At 40.6% G+C, this 24,677-nt stretch overlaps 1 protein-coding gene across 4 annotated transcripts in view; it reads left to right on the forward strand.

Annotated features, from left to right (window-relative positions):
- Positions 1 to 24,677, forward strand: part of ttc28 (tetratricopeptide repeat domain 28) — a 184,179-nt gene that overhangs the window by 72,979 nt on the left and 86,523 nt on the right. For all 4 annotated transcript variants that reach the window (XM_075455513.1, XM_075455515.1, XM_075455514.1 and 1 more), the window contains exon 3: positions 22,673 to 22,820. In XM_075455513.1, the coding sequence (XP_075311628.1) occupies positions 22,673 to 22,820 (148 nt within the window). The remainder of the gene's footprint in view (positions 1 to 22,672; positions 22,821 to 24,677) is intronic.

Genomic DNA, 24,677 nt, shown 5'->3' on the forward strand with positions numbered 1-24,677 from the left:
TGTTTGTATTTGTTCTCTGTATACCAAGACATTTGTACTTTTATGTTGGTAATTGTGTTTGTGCTTTCACCATTTTTATTGTAACATCAGTTACTCAGTCTCTCTGTAAACTGCTTCAGATGTTTGTGTTCTGTAAAATTTTGCCTTTACGCTACAGTTGTTGGAGCTAAATGTCAGTGTCAGTGAGGACATGGATTTTTGCACCACTGGAGCAGACAGTACAAGCAGAGGATACTTTGGCTTTAATCTGGTGAGAAAAAATCAGCTTCCTGAGAGCGCCAGGGGGACAAAAAGGGGGGAGGGAGGGCAGTTCATGACGCAGGAAGCGAAGGTCATCACAAATTTGATCAGACTGATGAGAGTCTTGAGGAATGAAATCTTCTTTTACATTGTCACCATCAGAGCAGTTTGGAAGTTTTCAGTGCTTTTGGTGACAGTTTGAAATGAGTTTCTTTCATCCAAAGGTCAGAGGAGTTTTAGTTTTAGTTTTAGGTGAGATGAAGGGGAGAGAGCACAGGAGGAAGGAAACATTTCCGTGGAAAAAATGTCAAGAGAAAGAAAATATCTGTAAAACAAAGCTGGAGTCAAGTCCTGACAGATTTACTTCAGCCTCACACTCATAATTCACACCGTTTCTGTCTTAAATCAGCAAATAAAGCTTATGATCTCAGCTGATCCGTTCTCGGGTGGCACAGAAGCAGCTTGCAGTCATAACAAGGGGAGAAATTCTAGGAAAACGGATGCTGGCTTTAATACACAAAAATAATCTCACTCATTTTAACAATGCGATTCCGTGCGCAGGATGTTAAACCACTTCTTCCACACACGAGATGTTTCTCTGCAGCAGATTCTGACCAGCAGAAACGGTAGAAAATTACAATATTTCACTGCACTTTACCAGCAGGAATTAATTATAGTCACTCACTGTGGATGCTTCAATACGTTTAGCCAAGAAATTAAGCCTCCATGTGAAGGAGTGCATTTTTCTTTTTGGGGCAGCTTTTATTTTCAATCATCCTGCTATGTATTAGAAGCTTTTATGAATAAAAAGTCCATGTTCCCAGTGTCACAGGTATATCATCTGAGCTGATGAGATCACAAATCAACCATGACATCAACAACAGCTCTGTAACTACTTTTTTGACATTAATTGAAGTTGATTGGAATAGATATTTTTCCATCCATTTATTAAAGAAAATCTACAATTATATGAGCTTAGTTATTTCAAAACATCTCAGTCCAGGCTAAGTTACTCATTCTAGACCAGTAGGTGGTATGATAAGCAACAAAAGAAGAACATTCTGAGCATGTCAGTGACTTCAGAACCAATACAATGGTAGCTTGTTTTTCTTGTATAACACTGGCCGTTTCACCTCATTGGTTTATCTAAAACATTCCTAGCACACAGCCAAAGTGCAATGGCAAAACTGAAATTCAAATGCGACTCAAAGAAAAGTTAACCAGAAGTAGAGAAAATATCCTATAGGTGCCATTTTGTTGTGGTTTCCAGCACATGTGAAGTAGGCTGATACATCATGTTCCCCCAAAGCACTACTTACATATGAAGATGTGTTTTTAAAAAGTCTTTGGTAAAAAACTCAGCTTTTCTCACTAAAAACGTGTGAATGAGAGGTTCAGAATACCCATGTTAGTGTGGGCTGGGCTTTAAGCCATGGTTATGCTTGAGCTTTTAGTCAGTCTGTGTTTAAACTGCTACATCAGTGTGTGTTTTGCTACAGAAGTTATTCTCTTTCTGTAAATGCAAAAGAAAAAAGAAGTCCCGACAGGCTCGTGTCCCTAGTTACAGTTGCTAAGCTGTGATTGGACAGATTTGCAAGGGGTTAGTAAAAGGCCAGTCGATAGTAAACACATGTTTCTGCATTAATGTCATGTACGTTTGGTTTTCTTCCGCCATTATCTGCTGCGTTCAAAACATAAAATCCTTTAATTGGATTAGTCAGGCTGAATAAAAGAGCTGTCAATGAATGAGTTACCCAAGAGAAACATACTACAGCAAAGTCAAATCTGTCTGTATCAGGCTGAGGAAGGAGAGTTTGCTCCAAGACGGATGTTAGAAGACTAAAGGCATGGTAGATTAATGACTGAATGCTCTTCACTATGAATGATCACAAAGTGTGAGCATGATCAGGCTGGATTTGAGACAGAGCAGCTCTAATTAGCTTTGTAGGGGGAATCATTAGGACGGTGTTCTCTCCTTGCCCTGATTCACTGAGTGGGAACCGCGTGCATGATGCCTTCCCCTGAGTAATCACTGGTCTCTGTGCTGCTCCGTCTGCCTCCCCTCATGTCCTCCACCTCTCCTCATCTCTCCCTGAATGATTTGGGTTTAATTAAGACGGAACACCTCCAAGAGAGAAGGAGGAGGCGTTGACCCTGCTCGCTGTGAGGCATAAGAGGTGTAAAAGTAAATCTGAAGTGTTTAAGTAGGAGTTAAAAACTCTGTGTTCCTCTTCCAACTGAGATTCTTTTCTTTTAATGATTTGACACTGAGGACCATATTGTCTTTGTACAAACAGAATAAACAATATGATCTTGATTGGTTAAGGACCTTTAACTTTTCACTATCACATGCTCCATTATCTATCAAAAGAAAACTTTTGGCTTGTTTCCATTGGCAGAATTAAATTATAGCAGCTTTAGTGTAGATTTTGTAATATGTAGTGATATCTGTCGGCTCAGATTGTATATTTCAATCAAATGAACTATCAGGTATATTCTATCATAGAGACATCACTTAAAGTTTAAACTGGTCATGGAAGATGAAACCTTTATGGAGTAAAAGGATATTTTGATTTCATCCATCCATCCATCATCTTCCGCTTCTCCAGGGATCGGGTCGCGGGGGCAGCAGCTTAAGCAGAGAAACCCAGACGTCCCTGTCCCCGGCCACTTCTTCCAGCTCTTCTGGGGGGACCCCGAGGCGTTCCCAGGCCAGCCGAGAGACATAGTCTCTCCAACGTGTCCTGGGTCTTCCCCGGGTGATTTCACTTCCATGAAACTTTTGTATTTTGCCACAGAAGGTTCAGGTTAGAGCGCAGGGATGTTACACACTAACTTTTTCACTCTCCAGATTATTCAGAACATTTCAAAAACCCACAGCTTATACTGTCCATATACAAGTTGAGCATCAAAACATAGAGATTTTCCTCAGAGCACAGAGTGCACCCACACAAACTCTAACAGACTCTCGGTATATTTGAATCCTGATCTTTTCTCTTTAAATCAGTAGGTGAGGGGTCTCTTTAACCTCAAACACCATATTAAAAACTATTTATTCATGTGTCTTCACCACAAGCCTCTGCTACTGACTCAGTTTTCGAACAGCGAATGATTGTTTGAGGGGTCATTTCGTGTTTGCATCAGTCTGCCTCTGTTCCAAACCGCAGTAATTCTTCTTATTATTGTTGTTAGCTATTTGTTGTAGTGTTGTAGGGTCTTACTTTACCCCCATCCCTGTGTTCTTTAAATGGGGACATATGCCCCCCAACCTACCCCCCTTAAAAAGCCAGTATCTTTACTGTAGCAGCACATAACTCAGGTGGCCCTGATGTCTCAATGAAAAAAAAAAATCAATCATGTCTGCCTCTACAGGGCCTGGATCATCTAATCCCTGTTTGCCCCTGTCTGTCTATTTCCCTATGTCTACCTGACAGATTGGTGCACTCCCCCCACCTTCCCACCCCATGCAAGCAAGTATCCCACCAGGTGGTAGCTGTATTGGCATCCCATCAACATTTCTCCAGAAATGTTCTAGTTTATAAATAACATTATCATGAATGTGGCAGGGCTCCAGGCTGCAGCTATTGGGTGAAATTTTGTGCATGCGTGTCGTATGTGTGATTGAGAGATGGTGGAGAGTTAATTGGAGGCTGTTGTCATAACAACATAAAAGGGGATTCATTCATGGTGTTTTATAAAGCTTTTATAAAGACCCACTTTACTTCATGACTTGCTCAATGTAAACACTTTGTGAACAGCGGTTTGGTATTTTGTTAACTCTCGGTTCATCACTGGATCAGAGCATTAATCAGTATTAATCATACGAATATGTCGCTATGAAGACGATTTAAGTGATGTTCCTAAATGATGTGTTGTTACTACAAAGGGCACCAGTGCCACTAGTGGAAAGTGTTAGTTCCACTCTTAAACTGTAAATTACACCATTATTTGTTAATGTGATTACTAATTCAAGGAGCCTGGTGTTTTCTCAGTCTTTCCTTTCAATTTTTGATGTAACTGCACTGATGTCACAGTGATCATAGGGATAGGGAAGCGGGAGTTACCAGTGTCTTACCTGCAGTAGACAACACTCAGAGTGCTTGTAGATTTTAGAAGCAGACAGTTTCCTGAGGGACAAGCTTAAGCTAAAAGCCACTCAGAATTCGGGTCACCAGAAGAACAAAGTTTTTGCTATCTACAGCAACTTGAACCTTAAAAATTTCCCAACAGTTTGATGGAGCGCTACGTTGTGTATTTTTAAACGGGTAACAGATGCTTGATAAAAGACATTTGGATAAGGTCACACTGTAATCTCTGATCTATATTTTATTGACAGATCTTATTAAAACTCGAATGAGATGCTTTGCTTTACTTTCTGATATTTAACCAAGACATTTTGCAGGTGTATGGGGGGTCAAAAAAAGTGCCTGTGTTGCACATACAAATCAAGACACACCTGTACTGAACTGTAATGAGCAACAAAGATCCCACATTTAGAACAAGGTCAGCTTTAAATTAATAAAGAATGAAGTACCGCCTGTTTGTCAATAAAATCGCATCCTTGGGGGAGATCCAAATGGATCAAATGGTGCTCACCAAGGTTTGGATGACATCTGTTTATAAATCTTTATTAGTTACAGATCATTGAGTAAAACAGGGGAAATTACTAAAACTTCTAGTTTGTCGTTTTATTCTAGGTAGATGAGAATCTCACAGTTTGTATGCAGTGTATAAGCTACCAGTGACAAAGATGCAAGTGTCGATACATCCTGCATGCTTAAAAGAACATACCTGAAATGCCAGCTGGGATAAAAACTCATTTACCAGATGCTACTCCTCCCAAGATCTCGATACAACTGCCATGTTGAGTCATACACAAACAGTATCAGCATTTTGTTTGCCTGGATGGATGCTTTGTGAGCTGTCAGCTACAACATCAGTGAGACAAATGGTTTCAAATGTGCTAGCTGAAGCGTGCCTTTATTTTATACCTTTAATACCACGACATGAAGAATTGCTAAAAAAAAAAAAAAATCTGTGTGACATGTCATAACATTCATAAATTTTAAGTGTGGCTTGAAATAGGAGCGCTTGGTGCGATGCAGTGAATGTCCCTGCTGGTACGAAGCAATCAGAATAGACATGTAGAGATACACACAGCTCTTCATACTGACCCCACTCTGTTTCCCTGCAGGTACACTTGCCATGTCAAAGATCACAGAGGCAATCAAACTATCACCCAGGCCTGTGCATGACTATGCGCACACACTCACAAATGAAGCCGCAGCCTATTGAGTGACAGCTTAATTACCCAGTGTAGGAGAAGCAACCCCTGCGCTGTGCTGCAGTTAACAGGATCAGAAGGCCACTTGTCCTCCTCACCTCCCCACTTTCCTTTTATGCATATTTTTTCTTTCAAGTGCTGCCATGTGAGAGCATGTGTGAGCTTTGTGTGTGTGTGTTGTACGAAGGAGGTAGATTGGTCTAGAGATGGTGGCTGATAGTGTTTTCACATACATGAGAGCGTCAAGGGAATGACTCGGGGTCTGGGTTTAAAGATAAAGTGGAGTGGAGAGAAGAAAAAGGGAATTGCTTTTGGTCACCCAGGGACTAAAGCTTGCCTTGAGGTTAACGTGGAGCACTTGGATGTGACAAAGAGAAAGCTTGCTTTAATTCAGAGTCACTATATCAAGCTGCAGAGTTCTAACATCCCACTCTGGTTATCTTCACTGGCTTTAAACACACTTTGAGGGAAGCAGTACTTGTGGTGCACATGTTTGTGTGTTGAAGGTGGAAGTCGTGTTTCCTGGAGGCCAATTGAGTTAATGTCTGGGATCAGGTGTTTGAACAGCTGCAGGGAAGAGAGAGGTGGAGCTCTTTTTGAGAGATAAAAACAGAAAATGTGTCAGCTGCTCCTTTACATTGACCTCCAAACATCACATTTCAAAGGGAGGGTGAAAGATGCTCTCTGTTGTACTGACACTCACATCACCAGCAACCTCTTTAGCTGTGTGCTTTGATCCCGTGACCCTGACTAAAATAGACTATGAACACACTCCAGGTTTGTATTCCCAAATAAGTACTTCAAACTCTTCTGTATTCTCATGATTGTTTATCTCTGAAGTATTACTTGGATGCTTTTACTGCTACATGTTTGACTTTGTTAAGATGCTTTTGGCTATACGTGTTAAACATCATAGTGTTAGCATTATTCTCGTACAGTCACATACACTACTTTGGCAAAAGTATTCACTCAGCTGCCTTTAAACGCATATGAACTTAAGTGACATCCCATTCTTAATTCATAGGGTTTAATATGATGTCGGCCTATCCTTTGAGGCAATAACATCATCAGCTCTTCTGGGCAAGCTTTCCACAAGGTTTAGGATTGTGTTTATGGGACTTTTTGACCATTCTTCCAGAAGCTCATTTGTGAGGTCAGACACTGATGTTGGACAAGAAGGCCTGGCTCACAGTCTCCGCTCTAATTCTTCCCAAAGGTGTTCTATCGGGTTGAGGTCAGGACTCTGTGCAGGCCAGTCAGGTTCTTCCACACCAAACTGGCTCATCCATCTCTTTATGGACCTTGCTTTGTGCACTGGTGTGCAGTCATGTTGGAACAGGAAGGGGCCATCCCAAAACTGTTTCCACCAAGTTTGGAGCATGAAATTGTCCAAAATCTCTTGGTATGCAGAAGCATTCAGAGTTACTTTCACTGGAACTAAGGGCCCAAGCCCAGCTCCTGAACAACAACCCACACCATAATCCTCCCTCCACCAAACTTTACACTTGGCACAATGCAGTCAGACAAGTACCGTTCCCCTGGCAACCGCCAAACCCAGACTTGTCCATCCCATTGTCAGATGGAGAAGCGTGATTATCACTCCAGAGAACGCGTCTCCACTGCTCTAGAGTTCTTTACACCACTGCATCCGACGCTGCATCCGACGCTTTGCATTGCACTTAGTGATGTATGGCTTGGATGCAGCTGCTCGGCCATGGAAACCCATTCCATGAAGCTCTCTACGCACTGTTCTTCAGCTAATCTGAAGGCCACATGAAGTTTGGAGGTCTGTAGCAATTGACTCTGCAGAAAGTTGGCGACCTCTGCGCACTATGCGCCTCAGCATCTGCTGTCATTTTACGTGGAACACCACTTTGTGGCTGAGTTGCTGTCGTTCCCAATCACTTCCACTTTGTTTGAAGTTTCACGACTGGACTTGTTGCACAGGTGGCATCCTATCATGGTACCACACTGGAATTCACTGAGCTCCTGAGAGCGACCCATTCTTGCACTAATGTTTGTAGAAGCAGTCTGCATGCAGAGGTGGTCCTTTATGCACCTGTGGCCACGAAACTTATTGGAACACCTGAATTTAATTATTTGGATGGGTGAGTGAATACTTTTGGCAACATAGTGTACCTCTAACTGTATACACAAGTATATGAAACAGAAAGTACATCCTCTTTTAATTATATTTTTTGTAAATCAGGACGTAATAAACAGTCCTCTGGTCGGGTTTTAAAAAGTGGTGAATACAAGCTCAGATGAACAACAACACACAACATATTATTGCTGCTGTGTTTGGTTTCCTCCAAACGTGCTGCTGTGCATTATGAGCAAACATCTCCACTTTGGTCTGCTCTGTCCAAAGGACATTGTTCCAGAAGTCTTGTGGTTTGTTCAGATGCAGCTTTGCAAACCTAAGCTGTGCTGCCATGTTCTTTTTAGAGAGAAGAGGCTTTCTCCTGCAACCCTTCCAAACAAGCCATACTTGTTCAGTCTTTTTCTAATTGTGCTGTCATGAACTTTAACGTTTAACATGCTAACTGAGGCCTGTAGAGTCTGAGATGTAGCTCAGACTGACAAAACTTCTGCTTATATAAAGGTGCTCACACTTACTGATGATCAATTAATCAGTTTATTTGATTATCAGCGCCTGACTGCTACTTACCCATTAATTCCTGTGGAAGCATCTCTTAGTTTTTCACACACTGCTTCTGTATTTTCTCTCAGATTTTGTGAAATGAATAATGACACAGTGTAATATGTCGTGTCGTGTTTTGCATCTGTTGTATTTAAATCCTTTTAAGACCTGGTTAGGACCAGATAAATAGAAGCTTAGCATTGAAAGACTGTAATATCTTTTTCACACGACTTCATCGGTTTACCTTAAAGTGTTGCTCTTTTATTCTCTGCTTTTCAGTTGTGATATTTCACAGAAAATGGCAAATTTGCTGGAAGTGGATCCTGGGAATCCTTTTCCCTGAGATTAACTTTTAATTAACTGCTTCCCAGCCCAGTTATATCCATTGAAACATGGATACAGTTTCTGTTTTGTGTGGTTAACGCATGCTGGGCTCAGCTTTGCACTCCGGCTGTTTACATCAGAACAGACGGTAGCGGCTGATCCGTTGGCTCCAGATAAACTCTGTGTGATGCCACTGATGGCCCTAAGTGTGGTGCATCCACTCACACTAATATATATACAGATTCTGACACACACACATAAATAAGACATACACTCATCTGAGACCCTGATAAATGGAGGTTTTATGTCAAGCAAAATCTCTTTTATTGTAGCATTTAAAGCCTCGGGTCAACCTCCACCCTCAGAAGGTTTCCTTGTTTCCAAGTCAAACACACACTGTAGCCGTTAAACTGGCTGTGCAGGTCTGTGTTGGAGAGCCCACAGCTGGCCATGCAACATCTTTATTGGTCCCAGTGGAAACAGTGGTTATAGCCACTCCAAATCAATTATTGCATTTAGTCAGTGTACCGGTGGAACTTTGATAAATATTCAAGCAGATTAACCACAAAGCAGTTTGTCATTATGTGTTTTTTTTTATCAATCTGTGTCTGTGAACAGAAGATGTTGCATAGCTGCTCAGATATGCACCGTTCTACTTTAATTCCACCACATTTATCTGAAATATATAATATAAAACAGATGTGTTTGCATCCCTGTACAATACTATTTAAATGTCTGATTCTAAATGGCATCAGGACTCAATAATTGCCTTATTTCTCAGTTGAACAGTTGGATATTTGGTCTTATATGGAACTAAGATGTACATTATGTAATTATGTTTCAGAGGTACAAAAGAAGGAACATTGCAACAAAAGTCCGTATATTTTTCTTACTGTGATCTTATGTGTTTTTGGTATTCTGTCCCTGCTTTCTCAGCATGGAGGCTACCAGTGTTGCACAGATTTCTGGAGAGACATTCAGGATTATGTCCTTTGGAGCACCCCACTGGTTTTATTGGGTTCAAATAGGTGACATATATGACTTACTTCAGAGTTTCTTTCTCTTTAGAGACTCTGATATGATTGTGGGAGTGTGTTTGGATTGTTATGGTACCAGAATATTTCTTCTGTCCAATGTCTGTCAGCAATTTGTCTTTCTCTGTAACTTTTTTGTGACTATTACATTATAAGCCTACTACTGATTTAATATTTTACATACACATAAAGTATTATAGAAATTTATTGGGATTAAAGCAATACTATGTAACATTTCTACCTTAAAATAACAGCTTGAAAAAAATTGTGCGGCTAGAATGAGTTTTAATATTACGATTGGCCTGTCTCCTATGCCCTTCGGGGGTCTGAGTTGGAAAAACTGCGCTATGTAACTTTGCTGGAGCGGCCCGGTAGCGGCCCGGTAGCGGCCCGAGAGCTGAGCGGAAGTACTTCGACTTGCTTTCTGGCACACCTACCACAAAAACAAATAGACTCCTCTCACACTCCCAGGTACATTTGATTACTCTTACCTTCTCGGTCGACATAGCTTGCACCTTCTGACTCCTCGCCGGTTCGTCAACAAACGTGAAACGTGAAAGCGAAAGGGTGTTGTATTTACAACAGTGTAACCGTACATTACCTCCAAGCCTGTAGGGGGAGCTCCATAGTGGGCTTTTTGAGAAGTTACATTGTATTGCTTTAAGTAGGAGCATGGATAGAATTGCAGATATGAAAGATGTCCACAGCAGAGGATAAGGGTCCAAAAGCTTGAAACTATATCGTTGGACATTCAAACAATGATGAAACGTGCACTTTTCATCTGGGACAAGGGATGGAGATGATTATGCCGACATGAAATTGTTTATCTCAAGTCACCACAGTGACATGATTACTTGTTAGATGTGGTTTCTGTAGACTGGGAATCATCTTTCAGCCATTATTCTGCAACATCTTTCTGCACTCGTGCCACCCCATATCATTATCATCCCACTCCCATTTCTGTGCTTCACTGTCAAAGCTATGCATTCACTTTGGTAGTCCTGGCTGGGTTCAATCTAAACATGCAGGGCTGAAAATATTTCTTTTTTCACCTGATGAAACATTGTACTCTAACAGGCTTCTTTTCATGTTCTTCAGTAAATATTAACCAGCAGTTTTGTCCAAAAAGCAAACAATGTACAAGGTAGAGTAAAGTCTGAGATCCAGTGATAAACCCTGAACCAAGTCTGAAGGATCTGCCTGTCTGAGGCACTATTTAATGGCATTATCGCTCATTCTGTACAATCCTGATTCCAAATGTGTCTTGACAGATTTATATTTGAGCATGGGGTTAAGTTGAATAATCTTCTTGCTATAAGGGTTTATGACCTGGAAGTATCTGAATAGCAGCCAGAATGTTTGAATTCTCTAAATGACAACAAAAGGAGCTTCAGCGATTCCCTTATGATTACCTTTCGCAAAGGAAACTCTAGAGCAGAGATACTCATTGCGCGGCTCGCGAACCACATGCGGCTCCTCAAGCTCTAATTGGCGGCTCGCACTCGCATAGTAGCGTATTACAATATGGTAACAATAACAATAAATTTTTTCAAAAAAACATACAGCGAATACTGCACAGTATTAAGTATTTTTATTAAGAATTAAGACTTAATGGTGTTTCCTAAAGGGGGCTCTGTTAAACCTGGCAATGCAGCCCGCTTAAACCACCGTCACACTTGACCGCAGTGCACGCTTAGCTCCTTTAGCCAGCGCGAGATGCAGGCACAATGGATGGTTTTTAATTAAAAAAGGTCAAAAACCAGCACAAAAACCATGCTCATCTTGAATGTCTCACTATGATTACAACAACAAACTACAAATACAACATGAAGAAAGTCGAGGAAATGCATGCCAGCTTCTCACTGCTCTAGAGCATCCTTTATGAAGGGAAATGTGATAATTCTGCTCCAACATTTCTTGCAGCTGCAACATTCAAAGCAACACTCAAGTGTTTTTTATTATGCAGTTGTACTAATTTGGATTCATGTAAATAAATATGAGGACAGGAAGATGACAACAACCTTCACTTCTGCTTTTTAGTTCTTTTGTGAATTACCAACCTTGAAAACAAAGACATTTTTCAATATGATATCTTATTCTAATGTGATGGAAATAATAAAGCCTCCATGAAACAAGGTGATAAGATCGCATGAGCCAAAGTACTTAATGCATTTTTTTGTGGAACATTATTTGAACAGCTTAAGAGTCAGACCCACATCACAGCTTAGTGTGAGCACAGTCATCTTTTCCTAAGTCATTAACACATCTTAACACGTCTTTTTCCACCAATGTCATGAAAGGTTTTGATGAAAAGACTGTAGCAGGTAGTTTTTTTTTACCAGCTAACTGTACCGTACCCATGGATTTTCCTTCTTCTCTATCTGTGTAAAGCCTCACAGTCATTTTCTTTTATTTCCTCAGATAATTATTTCCCAGCACACAGACGTGCAAAAAGGCACAGCCTATAGATCAAAATATGAAACCTTTTCATGGGTTTTTCATAACCATCGTATTTAGACTTTTTGGACATCACTCATGTCATGATTTTTTTTTTTTTCTGTTCCATTAAAGTTTATTCACATTTGTTGCAGTGGGTTTCTTCCCAAATCCTGTCCAAATCCAAATCTCTATTTAGTCAACCTAAACTATTTATTTCAATTTTTTCAGAAGAGAAAAAACTCTAAATGGCACCTTAAAAAGGATGCAGTTATGGGATATACTTTATGGGACTTCCAGAAAAAAGACATAAGCTTTTAGTATTGCTTATTTCTAATAAATTATAATGTATTTGGTGGAGGTCAAAAAAGCTAAAATGATTAACAAAATAAATAAATATTTCACAAAAAGAGCAGACCGAGCAGTCCCCTGCTTCCGAGCAGCAAACACCGTAACAGGCGCGGCTGTCGGCAGGCGGCAGCACGCAGTGATATGAAGGGAGAGAAAATAGGGCCAAGCGATTGTGAGGTCTGACTTTTTCCTGGAGAACGATTTTGTGATGCAAATGTATTACTCTTTTGAACGCATATTGTTTTAAGAAGCAAAACGCTTTATGTTTGCAACCCCAGCCAACTAGCCGGACTACCTTCATCAACACCAAAACAAGGCTGGAACTCGGCTCACAGGACGCAGCAGGGGATAAGAAAATGTTCATCAACGATATTGCTAGTATGGGATGTCATACAGCTTCATGTCAAAAGAGGCGAACTATCCCTTTAAACTCAGGAACTTTAAAGTATTATAAGAAGTTTGAACTAGTTAGACTCCTTTTTTTGCACAATTAATCGTTTTTTGAGACTTTAAGTGCATTTTACCACAAATAAATCCTCCTGATAAAGATGTCTGTATATGTTTGTGTGACCAAACAGGCTCTTTAGTGCACCGCCATCATGGTTTGTGTCTTTTTTCACATGTTGACTCTGACTCTGTGGCTGTGTATCACTGTCTCACTGGTTCAAACGGCTTCTGCAGCCGTTTGCTTCTTATCTGCGTTGTGACATGAGTTCCCAGTTTGCTGCAACACATTAAATCCTCGTCATGATACAGATTGCTGTTTTTAATGACTCCCTCAGACCTTCTCAGCCTCTTAAATAATGATCTCACTCTGCAAGCTGTACAGCGCGCAGCTCACAACTCACACAGCGGGTCGTTACATCACCCGCTGTGGCAGAAGTGAGGTATTGATGGAGCGAAATGAAGCTGTTGTTTTTTAGCCATAGCATGATGGCATCAGCTCCTCTTCACCATAGCTGTTCAACAAAGACAAGAATTCCTTTCCCAGCTTCTTAAGTAATACATTTCACTTTTTTTGTTTCAGTTTTGATCAGATTTCTGTTGTAATTTACACAAAATTTCCAAGCCCAAGCCTGCTCTGTTACTGTTTATACTCCTGTTGAGCTTTCCAGTTGAGCGCTGCACACAAAGAAAATTCGATAAACTGTACATTCGTCATGTCTTTTTCTCTCACGTAATCGTTTATGTGATGTCTTTTGATGCAAAAAGGACATTTATGTTTGCAGCATGCCAATAATGAAAGATGAAACTCCCTTTTTTTTTCGTTAGGATGACTGTTTTTGACATCAGTAGTACATCTATTCGGACATACTTTTGCCTTATTTATCAGCAGGTGAAAAACAAGTCAGCAGACGGGGTGCAAAGCAGCATCCGTTATCACCACGAACACTCGCTCAGCTTTGGTTTTGTATCCAACACTATAGGTAGCTATCCAGATCATTTCTTCAATATATACAGACCAAATATTTTAGAAATTTGTGTTCTCATATAAAGATCTTTCAGAAAATGACAATTTTGTTTTAAAAACTATTTACATCTGCACTCCAGCAGTGGGAAGAATCTGTTATTATGTTGCTTTGTCATGAAACCATGATTGAATTTAATGCCATTTCTTTTGTGGCTATTTTACTTTTGGGTCACTTTTGTCTATTGTTTTATCAAGCAACAACCAAGCATTTATTAAAAGGCAGGCAGGTTGGCAGAAGGCTCAAGAAAATCGAGTTTACGCCCTGTTATTTTCTTCTTCTGTTTACCTTGAACACTGTTTCATTCTATTTTAAGTCCTGTTGTTGTTGTTTTATTATTCTTTGGTTTTACACTCTTTTGGTGCTGCTTGAATAGATTTAGAAAATAAAAGCCTGATTAGACTGAGGGGAGAAAAACATGGTTTGATGTTAACTACAACACTAAAATAACCAGTACATTACAAAATGTCATTATAGTTGGGTTTCTATTGGCTCCTTTGAGTCACATGTAGAAAATATGAATAAAACTTTCATACGCTTCTATTGATGAACAAAAAAAGTTTAGAAAATTGCTCGATATGCTTTTGTCTGTTTAAAAAAAAGACTTGATTTGCATTTGCCGTCTGAGCCAGAACACATTTAACTTTGATGTAACTATGTTATAATATCCCAGATATTCCCAGAGATTACAGTAATTCCTGAAGGCGAGTTTATTTAATTGTTCTCTTTTGGATGTCCCCTGCAGTTTTTGTTTGTTTCCTGTTTTGACAACTACTTCTTCCTTTGAATGAGAACCTTTAGCAATGTAGCCTATACCACCACCGTCCAGAGACACAATCTAGGTTATTCCTCTCAAGTCCTTCCTCCATGCAAGCAACAGATTCAGGAGGAAAACCCAGACAACCCTCTCACAAGCAACACTCTCCAGCTCTTCCAGGGGGGATCCCGAGGCGTACCCAGGCCAAGAGGGATATAAGGATTCAAGGACTCAAGGATTATTGTCATACCAGCTCACATTTACATGTTTATGGTACGAAGTTAGGACTCAGGTCCCGGTTTAAGAAGGTTAATAAATAAGTATAAAAATCAAGTACTTAAGAGCAAAATACAACAACAAGAGAAAAAAAAAAAATATATATATATATATATATATATATATGCATATGCATACAAATATAATATATATATATGTATATAAAATCCCTCCAGCGAGTTCTGGATCTGCTCCCGAGTCCCCCTCCCAGGATGACATGCTAGAAAAAGGCGAGCAGGAGGCATCCTAATTAGATGACCAAACCAAACCACCTCAGCTGACTACTGATGCGGAGGAGCAGCGGCTCTACTCTGAGCTCTGAGATGCAGCAGTAAACTGAAAGCTGCTCCTTCCGGCTCAGCTCCCTCTTCACAACGGACCGGAGGAGCGCCCTCATTACTGCTGACGAAGCCCCAATCCATCTCGCCATCTCTAACTCCAACTCAGCATCACTGAGAACAAGATCCAGAGATACTGAAACTCCTCCACCTGAGGCAGAGACTCATCCCCGACTCAGAGGGAGCACTCCACCTTTTCACCGGTTGGCCTCGAACCATGGCCTCGAATTTGGTAGAGCTGACTCTCATCCCAGCAGCTTCACACTTAGCGGAAGGTCATGGCTTGAAGGAGCCAATAGAACCACATCATCAGCAAAAAGCAGAGGGGAGACCCTTAAGGTTCCCCTAAAACCAGTTAATGAAAAGGTGTCGAATTCAGGGAAAAGTACATGTGATACATAATTATGGTTTCCGGAAGTGTAAAATAGCTACATAATTCTCAGGAGACTGTGCAGGCATCAGATTGCTTTATTTAATTTATCAATCTAGTGTAGTGGTTCTCAACCTTTTGGAGTGATAAGATAATCAGGTTGCTGTTCACCACCCCCAACTCTCCATTCCTATTCAGTGCAGGGGGCTTCATTAGCTGCCACTGTCAGAGATGGCCAACCTTGACACGATGTTTTCCAGTGTCAGGGGTAGGAAAACATTTTCCGAGAAGCCATAGCTTCATTTCAGTCTTTTGATCGCTAACAAAACTGGCTATTGCTGCCTTGTGTCAGCATCAAGCCTTTTTAGGTCTGTTTGTCTCACACTCAACAAGATCTACACTAAGGCAAATTATATCGTATAGGTTTAATGTACAGAGCATTTTCCTGACATGTTCATTTTATTTTCCGTTCTACGTTTTATTTTCCGTTCTCTCCACAGCCGTCAATGGAAACTCCCTGAAATGATCTCGCACCCCTCCTGACCTCAGGCTGTGAATCACTGTTAAAAAGCCAGCTACATAAAACAAGTGAAGAAAAAACAATAGATGAAAAATGTATATTTACAAGCAGATCACAGCAAGTTTAATTGGAAATGCATCACAGAACAACCGTGACTCAAACCGTGAGTAAAGTTGGCAAGGCTTCTTTGTATTCCTTTTCCTTTATACTCTCCGTTTAGACAAAGAAACAACGAGATTTGCAGACTTTGTTGGCTTTTTTGGGAAATCTCCACTCAAAGGGGAATGCATGTGAGAAAAATCAAGTTTTACAAATAGTTGGCTAGATATTGATGTTGCAGCTGGATTTATCTGTAGGGGAAAAAAATGTGTCACCCAGCTTCAGTGTTTTGGTGGACTCATTCTTGGCTTTTCCAGCATGTAAAGTGTAATGACCTGGCTTATTTACCTGTTTATGCTATTTAAAGATATTACCCTCAAAAAGCAGAATGATATATTATAATAATATTTATCTATCAGTGAAAAAACTAGTGAATTATTATTTCACCAGCTGTATTCTCAGTGTCCGTCCTCTCTCAACCTCCTCCTCTTCCTTTATCCTCTAAATTGTTAAATCTGTTCATTCAGGAGTGAAGCGGTGAGAGAAATTAGGTTTAATCCAGTTTGATTCCAGATAAAATGAGACTGAAGCTTTCGTCTGTGGGTTTTGAGGCAGATTCCCTGATTTCCAAAGACATCAATCTCCATCATGTCTGGTTTCTGTGAGCCTCTCTCATTCAGGCTCGCGCTCTCTCCCCGCCGCCACTTGTGCTGCCATCTGTTCTCGATTAATGTGAGTTACGAGCAGTAATTGAGGCATCTGTTCATCCGGTGAGCATCTTTTGCTCTGACACACCAACACAACACTTTACTCGCTGTATATCTCACTGTCCTCTGCATTTTGTTTTCCTTTGCATGTCATTGAGTCTCTTGAACTGATTAATAGTATTTTTTTGTCTCTTCAGCACTTTGGTTCAAACAGAAACATCTCAACAATCTGGAATTATTGCTGCTGTATTTTCTATGCAGAGAATAATTAATTGTGTGGCCCTCAAATTCCATATGTGGCACCATTAGAGGGCAATTTTTCCCTCTTTTCCTGATAAATAATCCCTGTTGATTCGCATATTTTGAACAGAAATTCAGGACATTTCTGATTGGGATTCCTTGGCTTTTCCTCCGGCATGGCTGTGAGATTCACATTTTTTAAGATACATTTTTTATCACTGTGTTGATTTTATCCAACACCAAAATACTTAGTTTTTCCAAAACTTCTGTGTGAAACCAAAAACATGCAAAAGTAATTATCTGAACATCAGCTTAAGTCTCTGAGGAAGTGAGGAAAGTTAAATATGTTCACGTGAAATCTTCAGCTCTAAAAGTAAAGCATGGCGGTTTGCACAGAAGTTTTTATATATCAGTGAACTTCAAAAAACTGCATTTCACTCTGTGCATGTTCTCCTTCTTTTATGGTTCGATGACAGTCTGTGGTTTTGTTCTAGCTCTCTTTGGCTGCCATGCCTTTTAATGTGTATTTGAGATTTTGTTCTTTCGTTGACCTTGGTTGGATTTCCTGTTCTTTAGTCTCAGTAAAAAGAAATTCAACTTTATTTTTGGGATACATCTGCATGCTTATGCCACAGGGCTCTGGTAACTTTAAGGTTGGTGGCATTGTGTCTTAAAAGCAGCAGAACAGCCTACATAGTTGGTCAGCTTCTTCTCATAGAAGTCTAATTACAACCCTTACTGGCAAAGTGACGATGCAGAATTACATCAGCAGGTGGGATAGTTGTTCCATTTAGTGGGATTTAACCTGAACTTCAACAGCAGGATTCACAAGTACTTTTAAAATTCTAGACTTAACTTTAATATACACAAACACATTTATCCTAGAAATGTTTTCAACCACATTAAGACATGAGCTTAAACTTATTTGTGGATTCCCACTATTTAGCACCTGAAAACTGTGTGGGAAGTGTTGGGTGGTCAACTGCCGCCGGTGTGGAGAACTGTCATTGGGATGAATAGAGCTGGCGGTTTTCTGGCCTTAAGAGTGTGTTTTTTGGGTCCTCTGCACATGTCCTGCCCCAGATGTGACAGATTAATACTTGTTGGGAAGCTTTTATTGAACTTACAATAATGTAAAATGCTTTTACATTGCTGTAATGCTCAGCTAAGGTACACCAACTTCACTGTTACGACGCGGTTTAGTGAGGCAATGAGGAGTAAAATGAAACCAGGACGAGTCTGGTAACTGAAACAATTATTTGTTTTGCAACTTTTAACGATAAAAAAGTCAAAGTTAACTAAAAAACAGGGCTAGAGGGTGTTGAAGTTTACAAAAGCAAAACAAAATTTAGTTTATAAAGACGAAAATGAACTTATAACCTCAAATTAGATTACAGAACAAACTGCTATATTTCTCTATGTAATGCTATGGCCCTTGGTACAGTCAGAGGGTGGAAAAGGACTAAAAGTTACAGAGTTTTACAAGTAAGGCTTTGCGGCTTGCCTCGGGAAGTAGAGTTTATCTCCACATACACACACTAGGCAGAACAAAGGCCTAAGGTCAGCCCAATTAGCAAGACTTTGACACATAACATGATTGCAAGGTATAGGCCTAACCTTTAAGAATGAGCAATACAAGGAAATTAGATTATGCCAAGTCAAATATGACCACAAAGGAGTCAGAGTGGCAAGCCACTCGGGTTAAATCACAGTCGCAACAGAGGACAGAAGAATTCTTCAACAGAAGGCTAGAAGTAAGAACTGGAGGAACAAGAGTGAAGACCAGAGCAACCAGGTTGCTCCCAGGTTCAAGGCAGGTGGAGTCAGGAGCATGCAGCCCATCCCAGAGTGGGAACGACAGTCATATCTGCACGCTCAAAATCATTAGAGTTAACACAGTAACTCTCACATGTGTCTGTTTTGGCCCATTCAGTCTCATTCCCGGACCAGATGTAGATGTAGAAGAAAGAACAATGAAAACTGTAAATCTAACATCGAGGAGCCTTATTACGGTAATCATTTCCATCAGGCATCTAGCGTTGGTCTGAGTTGCGTGTCTGCTATAAGTCCAATATTAACGCTCTTTCACCCTGTATTTGTTGTTCATCAACTCCAGAGGAAAGTATTTACTCTTCAGCTGCGTAATGTTCACCAGCCGCTCTCTAACGGTTTTTATCTGTTGTTTACTGCGGAGTAAGTTGAGTGTTTTTTAAAGCGCTTTCCCTTAGAACAGCAGCCTGCTGTGGCCGAGAAGAACACTATGAGAGCAGCAGAATTCAGCCAAAACAGCAAAGAGATGAAGGTCTGTAAAGCTGAAGAGAGCTGAGGATTCAAGTAATCCTCTGCGTTCGTAACAGAGAGAAACCTCATTCACATTTTTATTTGATTGATTATTACAAAAAGCAGCAAGAGCTCTCTGGATGCTTCCATGGGAATACAGAAGAATAAGTACAAGTGTGCTCACATATTGCACAGACCAACCAAGTGTGTCTGGTCCCTTTCATTGATCTGTTCACTTTAACTGACACGGACCTGTCAGCTGATGATGAAGGGCCTGTCTAAGAGCTCGACTGGGAGTCAGTGTGAAATACCTGCAAACCTCGGCGGCTGACAAGCTTTTTCAGAGATGCCCCAGAACAGAGTGTGTTTATGAGTTTTGGCGAGGCGGCTGTGGTGTATGTGCTTCTCTGTGAAGCTGTCTGCACCCCCTGTGTGTGCTTCGCAGGCAGGGTAGCCAGACTGAGCTAATAGGCAGGATGTGTGTGAGCAGGAGGCTGGAGGTGGTGGTGGAGGCAGACTCTTCCTGCTGTCATTCTCTGTCTGGCTCTGGCATGTTTACATCCTTGATGGCTCTGACACACACACAAACACACACACACACATGCCCAAATTGAGGCTCGCACACACATACACACACACCTCCACCTTACCTATTGTGCTACACATCCGCTCACACACAGCCATGCAGAGATAATTGCCATCGTTCTGTGATTATAACCTTCCTCCTCTGATATAATCATCCTCATTTGACTGAAATCATCTTCCCAAAGCTCAATAATAGACACAAATGTCTGAATGTGAAAGACCGCATCCTCTTTACTTCAGCCAAATCAGTGTGAGGGTGACAGATTTGAGGGGCAGTGCTAAGCAGAGGTAGGCAGACAGGTGGGGCTTCCATATGTCACCGCAGCTACCGTCCTGGCTCCTGCTGCTCTCCTCTCCAGCCTGGATGAGGGTCAGAGGGCGGGCTGCTGTCTCTTTCTCCTCAGCATGGGTTGGACTCTTGGCATCAATGCAGAGAGCTAAAACAAAGTCACTGTCCTGCCTTTCTGCCTCTGTCGACCAATAAATCCGATACTGCTTTAAAAAGGTTTTCTCTCTATGAAACAAGAGGTTTTAGTCTCTTTTTTTTTAGTTAAAAGCTATTAAGAAATGTCACTTAGGTCAACTTCATTTGGGTCTGAAGTAGTTAGAAGAAGTTAGAAAAAAGTGAGCTTACCGGGCCTTTTTTAGCCACCTTTAGATGTGGATAAACCAACTGAAACGTTGTAATGAGATGACCAAAGAAATGACATATTCTATTGAAGGGAAGCAGTTACTTCTTCAAAATATTTGTGTTCGTAGGTCTGTTTTCCTGATGACGTCCAGTGCTAACTTCCTGTTAAGCCAACTGGCTGCTGTACGCTTCAGGCTTTTCGGATCTGTTTGTCACGTTGCATGTTTTAGCTTACCAACAAAGCTTTGTAAATGCTTCAGTATTTCAGTCTTATTTCAAACATCATCTGTTAAAAGATTGCTCTTGAAACAGACTTTTCTTGAAGAGCTTTTCTACTTCTGAAATGATGCACTTTGTAGCTTTTGACTTTTGTTTCTTAAGGAAGATTTTTCGAAACAATAATGAGCATCTCATCAACTTTTTGTGGCTTTTTCTGTGACCAGTGTTTTCAGGCATGTAGCCACAGCTGTAATTACCAACCATTTATCCCACTTTGTGTTAATGAGCAGTGAGGTGACACTGTGGCCTGTTCACATTCTGCATCTACGCAAACACACTGAAGGCTAGAGACCTGGTGCATTAGATTAGACTTGACCCCCGACTCCGTTCGTTTAAATGAAGCTGTCCGAAGAAGATGAAAGGACAAAGACAGAAAGTGTTAGGCGGGACAGGAGCTAACATGTAATCTAATTGCTCTCTTCTTTGTCTTCATTCGCTCACTGTCGTGACAGATTATGTTAAACAGGAGGAGGGGGTGCAGGATGATAAATGAGAGGGAAGAAGAGGAAGAATTAATGTGAAAACAGAAGAAGACGAGACAATTAAGTTACGGAGAGGTCAGCGATGAGAGAGGAGGGGAGAGTGTTTGTGGTGTGTGCGTCTCTGTGATCCTCCTCATGAATTCGTTGTCATGATTCATTGTCTCTAATCTTGCTGAGAGATGCGCGAGGCCTCTAATGAAGTGTTTGCTGTTGGTGTGAGTTTGACCAGGAAAGAGTGTCTCAGCAGTCTGCTTCATCACTGTTCCACCTTTTAATCATTTCAGTCATGTAGATATGACTGATCACTAATCCATCTCACCCTAACAAGCAACTTTGAGTTCAGACGTAGTTCTAGTAAGAGTTTATAGAGCGTTTTTTTTTTATCAAAGTCAGTGCATTTTAAAATCACAGTTTCCGTTTGTCACTCGCTGGGTGTCAGCTTGATCCTAAAAAATTTGGCATCCCTCTCAGATTGATCGTAAAAACGTTCATCACGGACTACTTGAGTAATCACCAGCTCAGAATTGGAACTTGTACTCTAATCTGTATTGAGACCAAACAGCAAATCAATCAATGGAAGTGAAAGAAAGATATTTGAAAAAAATAATTTATTTCTTACCAGGTCTTGAAATGAGGTAAATACAACCAATTTTACAATCAACAAAATTCATTTTTTCGTGTTAAAGCAGTATTCCAGCTGACAAGAAAGAGCATATGAGAGTATGGGGAATTTTTGGGGAATTCTTCATCTCCCTGAGACAAGAAGTCTCACACTTTTATGACACATATGTGAAATAAATAGCCATGTAATATACGGGGCTGTTGTTACGTCTGTTTTGTTTCAGTAAATAACTGCATACTTTGTGAAGCTTTGGAAGATAAATGGTTAGAGAAGCTGGAAAATTACAATAAAAGTTGATTTCTCTAAATCTGCTTCACGATGCAAACATGCAGTCGTCACACGTCATTCAAAGTGCCATATAAAGTCATCCATTTTTATCTCTGAAGTTTTTGACTTTTTTAATTGAATTTCAACCTTTCTGCCAGAGGATCATGATTGTGGCCGTACTGATGAAACACCAGACAATAGTAACCCTCCATTTATATTAAAGCCTTTGTATTCAAATGCATGTAAAGGGTCAAACGTTTTTCAGAGTTCTGACTTATTTCTATGAAATACCCACACACATTTAAGGCTTTTACTTCATCTGCATGTGTGCAGATTTAGTTGATGTTTCTGACAGGTTATTTGGCACATTTCGAGTACTTCACATGTCAGTATATTGAGAATGAAACCCTCATCATTATGTTTTTGTTTCTCTGCAGGCTTACTTTCGTCAGGGAGTTGCCCTGCAGTACCTTGGTCGTCATGCCGACGCTCTGGCAGCATTCGCCTCTGGTCTCGCACAAGACCCCAAAAGCCTCCAGCTGCTCGTTGGCATGGTGGAGGCTGCTATGAAATCACCACTCAGAGGTAGGCTTAAATAACTGACTTCATCCTGGCTTTTCCGTTACTGTACCAACACCTTTGCAGCAACATGCTTCATATTTACACACACATTTATGTTTGAAAGTTGCATGAGAGGACATGGCAGATGTAGGATGTCGGAAAGCTGTCTGGACGCAACTTTTCTTTTGTTCTTTTATTCAGAAGCGCTCCTCTTGTAGTCTGATGTAAAAGTTAAAAGATGCCTCTGATTGTTCGTACCACGCACAGACATGGAAGAACCTTTCATGATGGAAAAAAACAGGGTGGATGGAGAGAATAGTGGAAACATGGGAGTTTGGTGACATAGAAAAGAAGCTAAAAAACAAACTAAAACATGTAGAGCTGGATAGTGAGTGAAAAGGTTTCATTCATAATGGTTCCCAGAGGCGGGTTAATGTATGACAGCAGTTTATGTCATGCAGCGTTCAGAGATCGCTGTGTCACATTGGGTGATTATAGTGTCATAAGATTCTGTTGTGACTTGAGCAGAGATTGTCAGCCATTAATGGCTTGCATTATTTTAAAACCAGCATGTCAAAAGGTGTGCATCTGTGGGTTTACTGTCCTTTAATCAATATTTTGTTGAAGTTTGTTCTCAACTATGAGTTGGATGAATTAAATCATCAATGGGCTGATATCCAGTTGTGTGAGCCCTACATTAAGCTGAAAGAAGAAGGTTTTAAGGGCAGTTTAACGGTGCTTGCAATCCCAGAGAACTTGATTGTCAGTTTTTAATGGACTCCATCCAAGGAAAATGCCTGGCCGTATGGATGGATGGATGGAAGCGTTGTGCATGAGTGGACATGGAAGCTGTGAATTAGCTGTAACTTCTTTTTGATTTAATAGGAAGCTGGAGAAATAGGAATGGCTGTGTGTTGGGATAGTTTTAGATGGCCAACGATGACAAAAGTAAAGCAAGCGTGAAGCTCTGCTCTATGAAATTGTCAAGATTAGTTCATTTGCACAAAGGGTGTCATAAAAACCCAAAGATCCAAAATGACGCAGTGTTCAGAATTTGCTAATGGCTGCAGTCAAAGACAACAGGGACCGAGTGAACTAAAACATCCCGATACAGACAGAGGGGGACATTTCCAGTCATCTTTATCACTTTCTGTTTGATGTCTTTCATCAACTTTATCGCAGCAGATTGGTGGGATTGACCTTCACCCTAATCCTTTTCCTCCAGTAGGTTGTACTACAAATTAAACAGCTAACTAACTAGCAGGTATTATTTTAAAACTCACACCAGCTTTAAGTCATATGGTTTAAATTCTCCAATATTATTGAGTAATAGTGTTAGTACTCACCTTCCAAATACCTGTATACCTGTAAAGATTTAGTGTTTAAGACATCTGGTTAATTTTGGATGGGCATCTTCTGCTGTGTTGGTTAATAAAATTACTGGTTTAATTAAAGTTATTTATGATGTTTTCGAGAGTCACACCGCACCTTCATTTTAGTTACTGATGCATTTCTTATCATGTCCATTTCCAGAAAAGAACTTTCCAAAGAAATAAGCTGACTGTAACAGCTGAGGAGAGTCTGGGCTTGTTTTGCTTCCATGTTTAGTATGAGTTCCCTTCTGGAGTTCATGATGAAATATTTACAAGGTAGATTTGTGTCATTGATCTACCCACCAAACAGCTCTCAGGGCACTTTTCTTTGCAGGTATCAACAGCATATGAAAGATGAAGGAAGAGCACAGACAATCAGAAAAATGGCTTGCAGGCCAGACTTGGCACAGGATTATGTTTTTACCCTTCAGCTGTACAGAATGAGAGCACGGCTTCCTGGGAATTGCCCTTAACTTGGCGAGCTTAAGCAACTGTTTATGCACGTGGA

The sequence above is a fragment of the Odontesthes bonariensis genome, chromosome 22 (genome assembly GCF_027942865.1).
Source record: "Odontesthes bonariensis isolate fOdoBon6 chromosome 22, fOdoBon6.hap1, whole genome shotgun sequence".
NCBI lineage: Eukaryota > Metazoa > Chordata > Actinopteri > Atheriniformes > Atherinopsidae > Odontesthes > Odontesthes bonariensis.